Source organism: Microtus oregoni, unplaced genomic scaffold (genome assembly GCF_018167655.1).
Source record: "Microtus oregoni isolate MIOR12 unplaced genomic scaffold, Mior012 000032F_ref0000030, whole genome shotgun sequence".
Taxonomy (NCBI): Eukaryota; Metazoa; Chordata; class Mammalia; order Rodentia; family Cricetidae; genus Microtus; species Microtus oregoni.
In genome coordinates this window covers 21,134,627-21,149,317 of record NW_024543091.1, presented here as the reverse complement: position 1 = coordinate 21,149,317, position 14,691 = coordinate 21,134,627, and the positions used below count along the sequence as shown (strand labels likewise).

The window sequence follows — 14,691 nt, the reverse complement described above, 5'->3', positions numbered from 1 at the left end:
CTGTACAAAGATGGAAAATAGACAGAGAATTTTGACACTGTATGCTATTATGCTCTCTTTGAATTGTTTGAATGCTGAGGAAGGAGCAACAGATGCCAAAAGATATTTGTTTATAAATGCTGCTGAACTAATCTAACATAGATATTTTGATGCCTTGACTTTGAAATTTGGATCTAAGGACATGATGCTTTGGAAAGGAGTTTCTTATTTTGTTTTCACAGAGGATGAGACCCTGTTCATTTCTTCTATTCCGATTTGGTATGATGGACCACACCCTCCTGAAGGGTTGGTGTGAACACCTTCAGAAAATTGCTTTGCTCAACTGCCAACTGAGATGAAACTAGCACACAGGTTATACCATGCAAGACCTAATTAATGACGCCCCCATTCAGCAGGAAGCAGTTTGGAGAGAAATAACTGCGCCCATATTCCCAAAAAATGTTTATAAATGTTCTTTTACATTTAAAGGGGGATATGATATAGGTATGAATAATTTGCATTAGTATAGATTTTGCTTTATTGATAGAGATTTACGGTCATTTTTGTTATATGTATATGTATTTCTGATATTGATTAAGGTATTGTGATTGTGTAGTTCATTATTAAAATGTAATGTATAATTAGGAAATATAGGTTGTTGATGGATAATCATAAATAATAGTCAAGTTTGTAGTCATGTTAGTTAATATTTTCTAGATGTGCATAGATATATTTTAGATAGGCATTCTTCATATTTTTCAAAGATTATAGAATATGGCATTTTAAATGTTTTAATAACTTGGGACTTTTCATGACAATGAGACACTCTGCTCCTGGCAGCACCAATCTACTTCAAGAGGAAGATGGGCATCGAAGAGGCTTGTTATGGAGTTTGATAGCCATTTGGGCAAGAAACTGCTCTTGCCTGGACTATTGCATAAACTGGACACAGAGAACCCACAGAGAGAGGACTACTGAACTTGCCTAAGGTGAGATGATCTTTCGGGGTTCCTGATTCATGAAAGAGTCTGCGAGACATTCTGCAGGACACAACAGATAGTGACTGAACTGACTTTGAATTTTCCTGCTTTATGGAAATATCTGCTGGATACCATGGGCCTGAAGGCTGAAGATGGATGCCCCAACAGTACAGAGGAATTTTGGGTGACTGTCCAGGCAGCGAGATGTCTCTGTCATTTCTAGAATTTTAAAAGTTGCTTTTTTCTTGTTTGCTTAGGTAGTATTGTATCTTTCTGGAGTCTTTGATTGAGTTAAGAATTGTTAGTTATAGTTATAGTTTTCCTTAGTTATGATAAAGATTATTGTAACTTTTACTTGATAACTGTTTCATTATATGTAATTTTGCTATGTTAAAGTTAAAACCTTTTTTTTTTGTTTGTTTGTTTAAACCGAAAAAGGGGAAATGATGGAGGAAGGTCATTGGTTAAATAAAAAGAAACTGCTTGGCCCTCATTGGTTAGAAGATAGGTGGGAGGAGTAAACAGAACAGAACGCTGGGAGGAAGAGAAAGTGAGCTCAGACTCCATAGCTCTCCTCTCAGGAGCAGACGCCTCAGAGAGACGCCATGCTCCCAGCTCCCAGGCAGACGCACGCGATGAAGCTCCGACCCAGGATGGACATAGGCTAGAATCTTCCCGGTAAGCACGCCTAGGGACGCTATACAGATGATTAGAAATGGGCTAAATTAATGTGTGAGAATTAGCCTAGGAGAGGCTAGATAGAAATGGGCCAAGCAGTGATTAAATGAATACAGTTTGTGTGTTGTTATTTCGGGCATAAGCTAGCTAGGCAGCCGGGGTGCTGGGGACGGAGCCCCTCCGCTCCTATTACTACATTCACATTAATGCTTATGCTATTTTTACTTTGTATATGATGCCAAGTAGTCATTTTTCCTCCATCAGGATGTTATAATGATAAAGCACTATATATTGTGTAATGTCATATAAATGGTACTAACTGTAGCAGTAGCAAAGATGAGTCAAATTTAATTGATTGTATTGTGCACACTGTATACCTGGTGCCATGGAGGCCAGAAGAGAGTGTTCCAGTCCCCTGAAACTGAAACTGGAACTGGATGCTTGTGTACTAATTTGCTGATGCTGGGAATGAACCTGGGTCATCTTTAAGAACAAGTGCTCTAAACCAGTCAGCATTTCTCTTGAGCCCCTTGACATCTTTTTTTTTTTCTTAAATGATTATCTATCTATTTATTTATTTATTGGTTTTTTTGAGACAGGGTTTCTCTGTGTAGCTCTGACTGTCCTGGAACTAGCTTTGTGGACCAGGCTGGCCTTGAACTCACAGAGATCTGCCTGCCTCTGCCTCCTGAGTGCTAGGATTAAAGGCATGCCATTCCACCATTCGGTGACATCTATTTTTTAAATGTATGGCATTTATTGGTCTATTTACCAACAGAAAACCAAGTCTGACCATCTCATTGATGTTTTAAAACAGTGGTTCTCACCCTTCCTAACACTACAACCTTTTAATACAGTTCTCATACTATAGTTACCCCAAGCATAAAATTACTTCCATTACTAATTCATAACTGTAATTTCTCTACTGTTATGAATCATAAATATTTTTTGAAAGGAAGGTTTGCCAAAGGGGTCATGACCCATGTTGAGAACCATTGCTTTAAAAACCTATTAAGCCAGGTATGACTCCACATGCTTTTCAGCACATGCTTTTAATTCCACCACTTAAAGGAGGAGGCAAAAGGATCAGGAGGTCAGTGTCATCCTTGGGTTTATATTGAGTTTGAGTTTAAGGCAAAAGCATGTAAGTTCATTGTAAGTTCAAGGCCAGACTGGTCTTCATAGTGAGTTCCAGGTCAGCCAGGGCTACACAGTGAGACCCTGCCTCAACAAAACAAAATGTTGTCAAACTATTTAAAATGCTGCATACCTGTAATCCCAATAATTTGGGGAGGAGGGGTTGTTGTAGGAGGCCGCTTGTTTGTTCCCTGCTCTTCAGCCCTGAAATCATGACACAGAAACCATATTATTTGCAATACTGTTTGGCCAATAGCTTAAGCATATTTCTGGCTAACTCGTATCTTAAATTAACACATCTCTATTAATCTGTGTATTGCCATTAGGCTGTGGCTTACCTTGTAAAGTTCCAGTGTCTGTCTCCGTCAGGGCTACTTCGCTTCCTCTGACTCTGCCTTCTTTCTCCCAGCATTCAGTTTAGTTTTCCCCCACTTACCTCTGTTCTAATAAGCCATTGGCTGAAACAGCTTCTTTATTAACCAACAGTATTCACAGCATTCAGAGGGGAATCCCACATCAAGGGGTGGGTAAGATATACACCTACTTAGAGGCTGTTCTGTGCCTTGAGACCCTATTTCAAGAAACAAACAAAACTCCCACAAAACATTCCCTATAGCCTTACTTAGTCTTATTATCTTCTTTAGCTTGTCAATTTGTGGGGTTGTTAGAATTCTTTTCTGAAAGTGTAGCAGTTGCCATATTAGTTTTTCTACAAAAGAGAGGACGAGTATCAGGACTTAGGACGAGTGGTGCCTTTGGAACTCTCTGGGCTCTGTTCCCCTTTTTGAGGAGTTTCCTGTAACTCATGCTAGCCTTAAACTCAAACTCAATGTATACCTGAGGTATCCTGATCCTCCTGCTTCCTTTCAAGTGCTGAAACTTCATGTTTGTGCCACTATGTTTGGGTTTGGGGTTATTTTTGTTGTTTGTTGTTGTAATTGAGCTTGAACCTAGGACTTCATGCATGCTAGACAAGCACTCTACCACCAACCTATGACACCAGCACACACATGCCTGCTTGGTGTTTTTGTTTTGTTTTGTTTTGTTGAGATAGGCTCACTTTTCAGCCCTGAATGACCCAGTTCTCAATGGGTAGCCAGACTGATTGTAAATTTATGGCAGCTCTTGTGTTTCAGCGCCCTCGGTGCTGGGATTATTGGGCAACTATACTGGTTTCTTCTTGTCTTTGACTTAGAATTCTTGACGAAATAGAGCAGGTAATGAATAAAGTAGAGTGGCCAGGTGGTGGTGGCGCACACCTCTAATCCCAGCACTCGGGAGGCAGAGACAGGTGAATCTCTGTGAGTTCGAGGCCAGCCTGGTCTACAGAGCAAGTTCAAGGACAAGCTCCAAAGCAACAGAGAAACCCTGTCTCAAAAAAACAGAAAAAAAACAAAAACAAAAAAGAAGAGAGAGAGAAACAAAGAAAGAGCACATGTAGTGATGTAGGTCAAATATCTTTTAAGGTGATCAAGTAAGGGTTTATATCTACTTGTTTTTTTGTAAAGAAATTTAGTTCTGGGAAGGTATACTCTAGTGCATTTGTGGTTTGACTTCTTTTTTACACAGAATAATCTTTAATTATCTGAGGCTACTTGTAGTAAGGAGAGTGGCGGGGCGGGCTGTGCCCCACCGTCCGGCTAGCTTAACCCCGAAATAATTACACAGAAACTGTATTCATTTAAACACTGCCTGGCCCTTTTAGCACTAGCCTCTTTTTGGCTAACTCTCACATCTTGATTAACCCATTTCTATTAATCTGTGTTCATCATGAGGTCATGACTTACCGGCATGAGTCTAACCAACATCCGTCTCGGGTAGGAGATGCATGGTGTCTGCCACACTTCCCTTCTTCCCAACATTCTGTTCTGTCTACTCCACCTACCTAAGGGCTACCCTATTAAAAGGCTAAGGCAACTTCTTTATTTAACCAATGTAATCAACACAAATACAGAAGGACCTCCTATACCAGCTACTGAACAAGAAGAAGTATTCCTCAAAACACTTAAAACAAGTGTGTTAGTGGCCCCTGGTAATTCCAGCACTGTCGAAGCGGAGGTAGGAGTATTTTAAGTTTGAGGCCTGCCTGAGCTATATAGTAAGTACAATGAGACCCTGTTTCAATAAGCTAAAAACAAACAAAATAACTTTTGGGGAAAAAAAAACCACCCCAAAATAATGTAAAAACTTGCACCTTTAAATTTCTGTTTTACTACTATATTTTTGACATTATTTTTCAAGGCTTCTTTTGAGGCTTTCTGTCTAGATTTCTTCTATCACATTCTTACCACTTTGGTCTATATAGATATGTTTCTATAACATTAGCAATACCATTGACCGACATTTCACTTTTTCTTCAGTTGCCTTTATTAGGCTTTATTCCGCTTTGTTTGGGCAATATAAAAAATAGAATTTGGAGCCGGGCGGTGGTGGCGCACGCCTTTAATCCCAGCACTCGGGAGGCAGAGGCAGGCGGATCTCTGTGAGTTCGAGACCAGCCTGGTCTACAAGAGCTAGTTCCAGGAGAGGCTCCAAAACCACAGAGAAACCCTGTCTCGAAAAACAAAAACAAAAAAAAAAAAAAAAAATAGAATTTGGGGTGGGGTTTATATCTCAGTTGTGGAGTGCCACTATAATATAGGTGGGGTCCTGGGATCAAAGGAAGGATAGAAGATGGAGGAAGGCAGGAAGGAAAGGCTGAAATGAGTGGGTTTCATCCCTTGCTGTTGAGCTTATTCAAGGGGCATAGAGCAGTAGTAACTGATCTCCTTTCATTGTATAAGACAGCCATCTGCCATTGTTCTAGGATTTCAGGCAGGCGTGCATGTTCCAGAATAGCTGTGATTCTGGCAGATGGTCAGCTCTCTGTTCATAGGCAATCAACATCTACTACAGAATTACAGGAAACTTGGTATTGCTGTTTGTTTTTTGTTGTTTGTGACAGGGTCTCTGTGTAGCTCTGGCTGTTTTGGAATTGGCTCTGTAGACTGGCCTCGAACCCAGAGATCTGCCTGCTCGTGCCTCCCATGTGCAGGGATTAAAGGCTTGTGCTAACACCTCAATTCTATTTCGTTTGGATCTTCATTGTAGCTCTTGTTTCTTTAGTTTTTAAGAACATTTAAAAATTCATAAAGTAGAGCCGTATGCGTATATATGTTTGCCATGAAGTCCTGATAACCTGTGTTCAATACTCAGAACCTGCATAAATGTGGAAGGTTCCCCAAAGTGTCCTCCAACCCCCTCTCCACACACACACACTGTGGCACATGTACTCCTCCCCTATACACACATCATCATCATCATAAATAACTGAAGACTACTTAAAGTATGCAAAGTAGGGAATGCAGATGTGGCTGAGCAAACAGTAAAGTGCTTGGAGAGAACTGTAGTTTAAGTTTCTAGTACCCATGTCAGGTAACTCACAACTACCTGGAACTCCAGTCTGGGGGGATCCAGCTCCCTCTTCTAACCTTATGTACATGTACATACATACATACGTACAGAGATCAAAACACATGCACATAAGTAAAAATAAATCTTAAACATATATACAAAGTAACCAGATGTGATGGTTCCCATTTGTAATTTCAGCCCTTGGGAGGTGAAGCAAAGGGATCACTGAAAGTTCTAGGCTAGCTTGGGTTATAGAATGAGAGATCAAGCCACCCCCACCCCCGCCCGCCCTGAAAAACAGCAATAACAAAAACCAGTAAGGTGTCTGTCTGCTTCACAACTGTAGTCCCAGTACACAGGAGGTATTGGAAGTAGAGAAAGATCTGGAATTCAAGATCATTCTCAGCTACTTAGCAAATTATTCATCTTGCTGCTTTTCTCTAAACTGCTGTTTGTATGTTTGGCAGACTTTCTGTTCTTCATGCTTCCAGAACAGGTCCTGAAGCCATATTTGTTTGAATAGTTTTCAGCCATGTGCTCAAGAGACTAGCTGAAGGATTTATCTCTCTGGAGCTGGGCAGTAATTTTCTTGCTCTAATTTCATCTCATTTTGTCCCCTCTGTTTCTCATGAAGTTATGCTGGTGATTTTGCTATTAAACACATTCTGTAACTGGCTACTTTGTTGGTGATAAAGTAGATGACGTAATCAAATGAAGAGTGGTTCTTCTATATGAAGAGAGCAGTCAAGTGACTATCAGGTGTTAAGTGTGTTTCTCTTAATTAACTATGATAATCATGGGAAACACAAAGCTCAGTTCTAGTGATTGTGGAACCTGTGAGTTTGTCTTCCGTGGAGTTCCTCGAAGATATAAAATACTCAATGTCTGAATTTATTTAGCTTAAACTTTTCTAAAAGCAAAGGGTGGATGAATTAGGTAATTTGAAAGAAGCTTCTGAGTTCTGTGATTTATAGATTATGTGTCCTAAGAAAAATGTAGACCATTTGGTTGATTTGTTTGTTTGTTTGGTTGGTTGATTGGTTTTTCAAGACAGAGTTTCTCTGTATCTTTGGAATCTGTCCTGGAACTAGCTCTTGTAGACAAGGCTGGCCTCCAACTTACAGAGATCTACCTGCCTCTGCCTCCTGAGTGCTGGGTTTAAAGGTGTGCACCACCCGGCAATAGACTGGTTTTTTCTTTTAGATAACAATAATTTATTGTGTATTCTGAAATAGAAGTTTTCAAATGTTGCTATTACAAAAATATGATAAATGTTTGAAGAGCCGGGCTGTAGCTCAGTTGGTAGAATGCTTACCTAGCATGCATGAAATCCTGACTTTGATTCTCTTCACCACATAAAACCGTTTGTGGTGGCACATGCTTATGAGCTCCCAGAAGTAGAATTGATTGACTACATTTTCTATTGCACCATTCATTTCATTCATCCGTTCATTCATTTTGTTCTCTGAGGTGGGCTGACATGTAATTTAAGCTTTCTTTGAACTTGATATGTAGCCAAGGATAACCTTGCACACCTCGTCTTCCTGACTTCATTTCTCCTGTGCTGGAAAAGTGGACGTACTGGCAGCTGCACCATTTTCAATTAAGGCTAGCAACACAGAACAGTTCTAGTTTCTCCATAGTACGAACACTACCCTTCTGCTTTGATAGTAGGCATCCTAGTTGAGTGTACAAGTTCAAGGAGTTTTAGTTGTGGTGGTTGTTGTAGTTTTGTTTTTTATAAAGGGCCTTATTCTGTCATGTGCAGATCATCTCAGAAACATGAAAGGATCTTAGCCCTGTTCATTCTGAAAAATCTAAGATTGGAAGAAAAGCCCATTTCTTGAAATTTGACCACAGTTTTTCTGTTTGGGTTTCAGGAACCAATAAAATCACGTGCTCCACAACTTCATTTAGAGTACAGGTTTTATAAACAGCTTGGCAGTGCAGGTAAGTCCCTTTATTTCTTTCCATTATTTAACACACTACTTAGTTGATACCTTAATTAAGTTTGTCTGGTTTGCCTTCTTTCCTAGACCATTTATCTCCCTAGTTTTGGATAGGTGATCTATGTGACCCACCAAACGTTGCTTGTTCTCTGGTCCTGGAGGTGCAGTTATGAGGGGATTGTTAGTGTTGTGACCCTGCCACAGGTCAACCTTTAGATGTTTTCACCTGCTTAAAACACACATGATATGAGGATTTGAAATTTGTCCCTTTATATACCAGAGGGAAAAGGATTGGTCATTTGCATGTTGTGCTTTAGAGCTTTGATTGAAATAAATCCTAAAATGCAATGCTGGGATTTTACTCATTGTTTTGTTCATTTACAAGAGTCATGTATGGGCTGGAGAGATGGCTCAGCAGTAAGAGCACTGGCTGCTCTTCCAGGGGATTTACCCCATTTTGATTTCCAGTGCCCACATGGTGGCTTACAACCATCTGTAACTGCAGTTCCAGGGGATTCCATATCCTCTTCTGGCTTCCTCAGGCACCAGGCTCACATATGGTGCACAGACATATGTACCACCCACACACATAAAAATAATAATAAAGTAGAATTTTTTTAATTCTAACTGGAAACTAAGTTCTCACAATATGTGTTTAACTTAAGACTTGTTTCTCTAGCCTGAGAATAAAGTTGATGGGATTTTGTTGTTTGTTTATAAATAAATATCTGCATATACTATTTTTCCATATATAGCCAGACTGTATTCATTGAGAAACATTGTACGTTCACAATAACACTCAAATTGTAAGTCAGGGCTTCCAGATCATTTCTAGTTATTCCATTGTTTTTCTCCATATGAAATAGTTAGTTCTTCCATATGATGACTTATTTGCCCAAAGTGCTTATCTTTAGCTCTTCTCTCTAACTTGAACTAGTTCTTCCTGTACTTGATTCTTCTCTGACATTTTTGTATTATTTTGTAATAGAATTACTACATGTGTAACCTCTATAATTGTATGGTTTAAGACTTCATAGAATTTGATGCATACATTTTAAAAAATGAATTATCCTTTGGAATCCATTATAGATTCTCAAAGAACACTAAGGCTATGTTGGTCGGTTGAGACAGGGATTCAAAGCCCAAGCTAGCCAAGATTCCTTCTGCTCCAGTTGTCACCTCCTAAGTGCTGGATTATAGGTGTGCACCCCCACACCTGCTTCTCAGTTTTTGCTTTTGGTGTTCTTCCTAGTGTGATAATATTTATCTGGCCTAGTTTGATTGAAATAGGGTTTTACTTTGTCACCACAGCTGGCTTGAAACTTACTATGTAGCCCATTCCAGGCTTGAACTCATGGTAGTCCTTCTGCTGTAGCCTCCCACGTACTAGGATTGCAAGTGGGAGCCTTAACACCTGGCTCGTAATGTTGTAAGTTTCAAAATTTTCAGGGTGACAACTGTCTTACCCTAGTTATGAAAAAAAACATTTAAACACATCTTACAAATAGCAGACATAGGTTAAAACATGCGTGGTCCAACTTAGCAGATATTTGAGTGGGCATGGGGAAGTGACCAGGCCAATTTCCACTATTTCTTCTATAATTCCTTCCAGACAGAGCCACCACAGCAGGCCAATCTTCTCTTTTTATTATAAAGCCACGTGGTTCACATCTGTAATCCTAACAGTATTGGAGACTGAGGTCCAAGGGTCACTTGAGCTCAACAGTTTGAGACCACATCTCATCTGAAAATGCAAAAACAGAGCTAGCATATAGGTCAGTGGTGGAGCACTCTCTGTTCAACTGTGGAAAAGGTTGTTTACATGAGAATAAAATCTGTGCTGTTGGAGTTACACTCTTTCCAAACACAGAACACTGTAGTCTCGAGGTTTGTACATTCCCTGTAAAGAAACATTACACAAAGAACATTAGAAAAGAGGGGGGTGCTACAAAAAATGCCTTACAAAATTACAGCAATAACAAAAGAAAGCAGCAAAGAAAAACTAGAAGCCCTGCTTTTGGTATGTCTGTTTGCTGCTAATGGGAATAGGAGGGCTCTGTTCTCTTCAGGCCACTTCTCACTGTCTGGAAGACTCTTGTTGGTTTTTATCCCTGTGCCTCTTCTGGGCAATCATCTAAAAGTTACATCTTCTGCATTTTATTATTATTATTTGTTTGGTTTTGGTGTATGTAAGCTAGAGTTGATGTTGTGTGTCTTCCTTTATTGCCCTTCACCTTATGTTTTGAAACTATCTCTCAGTAAACCTCACCATTTTGGTTAGACTAGCTGGCCAGTGAGTTCCCTATCACTAGATTATACACAAGTACTTCACCCACTGAGCCATCTCTGCAGCATCTTCTACGTTTTTTGTGAAATTCAATAGTGTTTTCTGTCTTCTTTTTTTTCCACTTTTGAGCTTGCACACTAATTTTTTCTTTTTTTCTATTCTATTCTTTTTATTTATGTATTTATTTATTGATTGATTTTTCAAGACAGGGTTTCTCTGTGTTACAGTCCTGACTGTCCTAAAACTAACTTTCTAGACCAGGCTGACCTCAAACTCACAGAGATTTGCCTGCATCTGCCTCCTGAGTGTTAGGATTAAAGGTGTGCACCACCACTGCTCAACAGCTTTTTTCTTTTGAAACATTTATGTCTATGGGTGTTTTGCTTGCATGTATGTTTTTTTTCCATTGTTTTTTATTGAGAAAAGGAGAAAAAAAAATCAAGTTTCCACCTCTTCCCAGCCTCCCATTTCCCTCCCCCTCCTCCCACCCCTCTCCCCCTCCTCTCCCCCTTCTCCCCCTTCCCCTACTCCTCTCCCCCTCCCTCTCCAAAGAGCAGTCAGGGTTCCCTGCCCTGTGGTAAGTCCCAGGTCCTCCCCTCTCTGTCCATTCCTAGGAAGGTGAACATCCAAACTGGCTAGGCTCCCACAAAGCCAGCACATTACGTAGGTTCAAAACCCCGTGCCATTGTCCTTGGCTTCTCATCAGCCCTCATTGTTCACCATGCTCAGAGAGTCCAGTTTTATCCCATGCTTTTTCAGTCACAGTCCAGCTGGCCTTGGTGAGCTCCCAATAGATCAGCTCCACTGTCTCAGTGGGTGGGTGGACCCCTCGTGGTCCCAACTTCTTTGCTCATGTTCTCCCTCCTTCTGCTCCTCATTGGGACCTTGGGAGCTCAGTCCAGTGCTCCAGTGTGGGTCTCTGTCTCTATCTCCATCCATCACCAGATGAAGGTTCTATGATGATATGCAAGATATTCGTCAGTATTGCTATAAGCTAGGGTCATTTCCGGTTCCCTATCCTCAGCTGCCCAAGGAACTAACTGGGGACCTCGGCTTGGGCTCCTGGGAGCCACTCTAGGTTCAAGTCTCTTGACAACCCTAAGGTGGCTCCCCTAACTAAGAATTGTGCTTCCGTGCTCCCCTATCTAACCTTCCTTTATCCCAATCCTCCTTTTTCCCCAAGTTCCCCCCATTCTCCCCTTCTCCCTTTTCTCTCCCCATCTCCCCTTACCCCCATCCCACCCCACCCCCAAGATCTCAATTTTCTCCCTGGCAATTTTGTCTACTTCCCATAGCCAAGAGGACAACTATATGTTTTTCCTTTGGTTCACCTTCTTACTTAGCTTCTTTGGGATCACCAATTGTAGACTCCGTGACCCTTGTTTATGGCTAGAAACCAATTATGAGTGAGTACATCCCATATTCATCTTTTTGGGTCTGGGTTACCTCACTCAGGATAGTGTTTTCTATTTCCATCCATTTGCATGCAAAATTTGAGAAGTCATTGTTTTTTACCGCAGCGTAGTACTCTAATGTGTAGATATCCACACTTTCTTCATCCATTCTTCCATTGAAAAGCATCTAGGTTGTTTCCAGGTTCTGGCTATTACAAATAATACTGCTATGAACATAGTTGAACAAATGCTCTTGTCATATGATAGGGCATCTCTTGGGTATATTCCCAGGAGTGGTATTGCTGGGTCCAGGGGTAGGTTGATCCCGAATTTCCTGAGAAACCGAAACACCGATTTCCAAAGTGGTTGCACAAGACTGCATTCCCACCAGCAATGGATGAGGGTACCCCTTCCTCCACAGCCTCTCCAGCAAAGGCTATCATTGGAGTTTTTTATTTTAGCCATTCTGACAGGTGTAAGATGATATCTCAAAGTTGTTTTGATTTGCATTTCCCTGATCACTAAGGAGGTTGAGCATGACCTTAAGTGTCTTTTGGCCATTTGAACTTCCTCTGCTGAGAATTCTCTGTTCAGTTCAGTGCCCCATTTTTTAATTGGGTTAATTAGCATTTTAAAGTCTAGTTTCCTGAGTTCTCTATATATTTTGGAGATCAGACCTTTGTCTGTTGCGGGGTTGGTGAAGATCTTCTCCCAGTCAGTAGGTTGCCTTTTTGTCTTGGTGACAGTGTCCTTTGCTTTACAGAAGCTTCTCAGTTTTAGTAGGTCCCATTTATTCAGTGTTGCCCTTAATGTCTGTGCTGTTGGGGTTACACATAGGAAGCGATCTCCTGTGCCCATCTCCTGTAGGGTACTTCCCACTTTCTCTTCTATCAGGTTCAATGTGTTCTGACTGATAGTGAGGTCTTTAATCCATTTGGACTTGAGTTTTGTGCATGGTGATAGATATGGGTCTATTTTCATTCTTCTACAGGTTGACATCCAGTTATGCCAGCACCATTTGTTGAAGATGCTTTCTTTCTTCCATTGTATACTTTTGGCTCCTTTATCAAAAATGAGGTGTTCATAGGTTTGTGGGTTAAAATCCGGGTGTTCTATACGATTCCATTGGTCGACTTCTCTGTTTTTATGCCAGTACCACACTGTTTTCATCACTGTAGCTCTGTAATAGAGTTTGAAGTCAGGGATGGTAACGCCTCCAGACAATCCTTTATTGTATAGGATTGTTTTGGCTATCCTGGGTTTTTTGTTTTTCCATATAAAGTTGATTATTGTCCTCTCAAGATCTGTGAAGAATTTTGATGGGACCTTGATGGGGATTGCATTGAATCTATAAATTGCCTTTGGTAGAATTGCCATTTTTACTATGTTGATCCTCCCAATCCAAGAGCAAGGGAGGTCCTTCCATTTTCTGGTATACTCCTCAGTTTCTTTCTTCAATGCCTTAAAGTTCTTGTCAAATAGATCTTTCACTTCCTTGGTTAGAGTTACCCCAAGATATTTTATGCTGTTTGTGGCTATCGTGAAAGGTGAAGCTTCTCTGATTTCCCTCTCTGCTTCCATATCCTTTGTGTATAAGAGGGGGACTGATTTTTTGGAGTTGATCTTGTATCCTGCCACATTACTAAAGCTGTTTATCAGCTGTAAAAGTTCTTTGGTGGAGTTTTGGGGGTCACTTATGTACACTATCATATCATCTGCAAATAACGAAAGTTTCACTTCTTCCTTTCCAATTCGAATCCCCTTGATCCCCTTATGTTGTCTTATTGCTATTGCTAGAACTTCAAGCACTATATTGAAGAGGTATGGCGAGAGTGGACAGCCTTGTCGTGTTCCTGAGTTTAGTGGGATGGCTTTAAGTTTCTCTCCATTTAATTTGATGTTAGCAGTCGGCTTGCTTTATATAGCTTTTATTATATTTAGGTATGACCCTTGTATCCCTAATCTCTCCAAGACTTTTATCATAAAGGGATGTTGAATTTTGTCAAATTGCATGTATGTTTTATACCTTGTGCATGCCTGGTGCGAGAAGAGGGTGTCAGGTTTACTAGAAGTAAGGTTATTGGCAGTTTGTCAACTGCCCAGTGAGTGCTGGGAATCTAACATGGGTCCTCTGAAAGAGCAGCCAGTACTCTTTACTGCTAAGCCATCTCTCCAGCCCCTTTCTTTCTGTTGTTGTTGGTTGGTTTTGGTAGTACCCTAAGCTGACCTTGAGTTTTTCTGTGTACCTCAGGCTATTCTTGAACTTGAAGTCATTCTCTGTCTACTTCCTGTGTGTTAGGGTTAACACTCTACTCAGTGTTAGGTGTACAACTCTACTCAGTTTTACCCAGTGCTCTTAAAATAACTGGAGTGTGTGTTGTTTTCTGCAAATAACAAGTGGCCAGGCTTTTCCATGATGAGGAAAACTTTGGGAATGTTTACAATTTACCCTAGTGCAGTGGCTTTCAACCTTTTTAATGCTGTGACCCTTTAATACAATTCCTCATGTTGTGGTTGTTACCATTCATGACACTGACCTGAGGCCCGCAGTGAGCAAGAGACAGACAGATATGCCATACAGAGAGAGAGCAGACTGGGTACCCAGGTGGCAGGGAAGATCAGCAGAATGATAACATTGGTGACTCCTAACTATAAAGAGCAGACAGGGTACCCAGGTGGCAGGGAAGATCAGCAGAATGATAACATTGGTGACTCCTAACCATAAAACTATTTTGTTTCTACTTCATAACTGTAATTTTACTGCTGTTATGAATTATAATATAAATATCTGATAGGCCAGATATTTGATATGTGACACCCCCCCAAAAAGTTGTGACTCACAGGTTGAGAACTGCTGCCCTAGAGCAAGAATCGATTTTGAATTTTCTTTAAAA

The 14,691-nt window shown here is 40.6% G+C and overlaps 1 protein-coding gene across 3 annotated transcripts in view; it reads left to right on the top strand.

The window, feature by feature from the left end:
* Csnk1g1 (casein kinase 1 gamma 1) overlaps positions 1-14,691 on the top strand; it is a 124,662-nt gene that overhangs the window by 45,877 nt on the left and 64,094 nt on the right. For 2 of the 3 annotated variants that reach the window (XM_041679472.1, XM_041679471.1), the window contains exon 4: positions 8,048-8,117. The exons of the other annotated variant lie outside the window; for it this stretch is intronic. In XM_041679472.1, the coding sequence (XP_041535406.1) occupies positions 8,048-8,117 (70 nt within the window). The remainder of the gene's footprint in view (positions 1-8,047; positions 8,118-14,691) is intronic. 3 annotated transcript variants of the gene reach the window in all.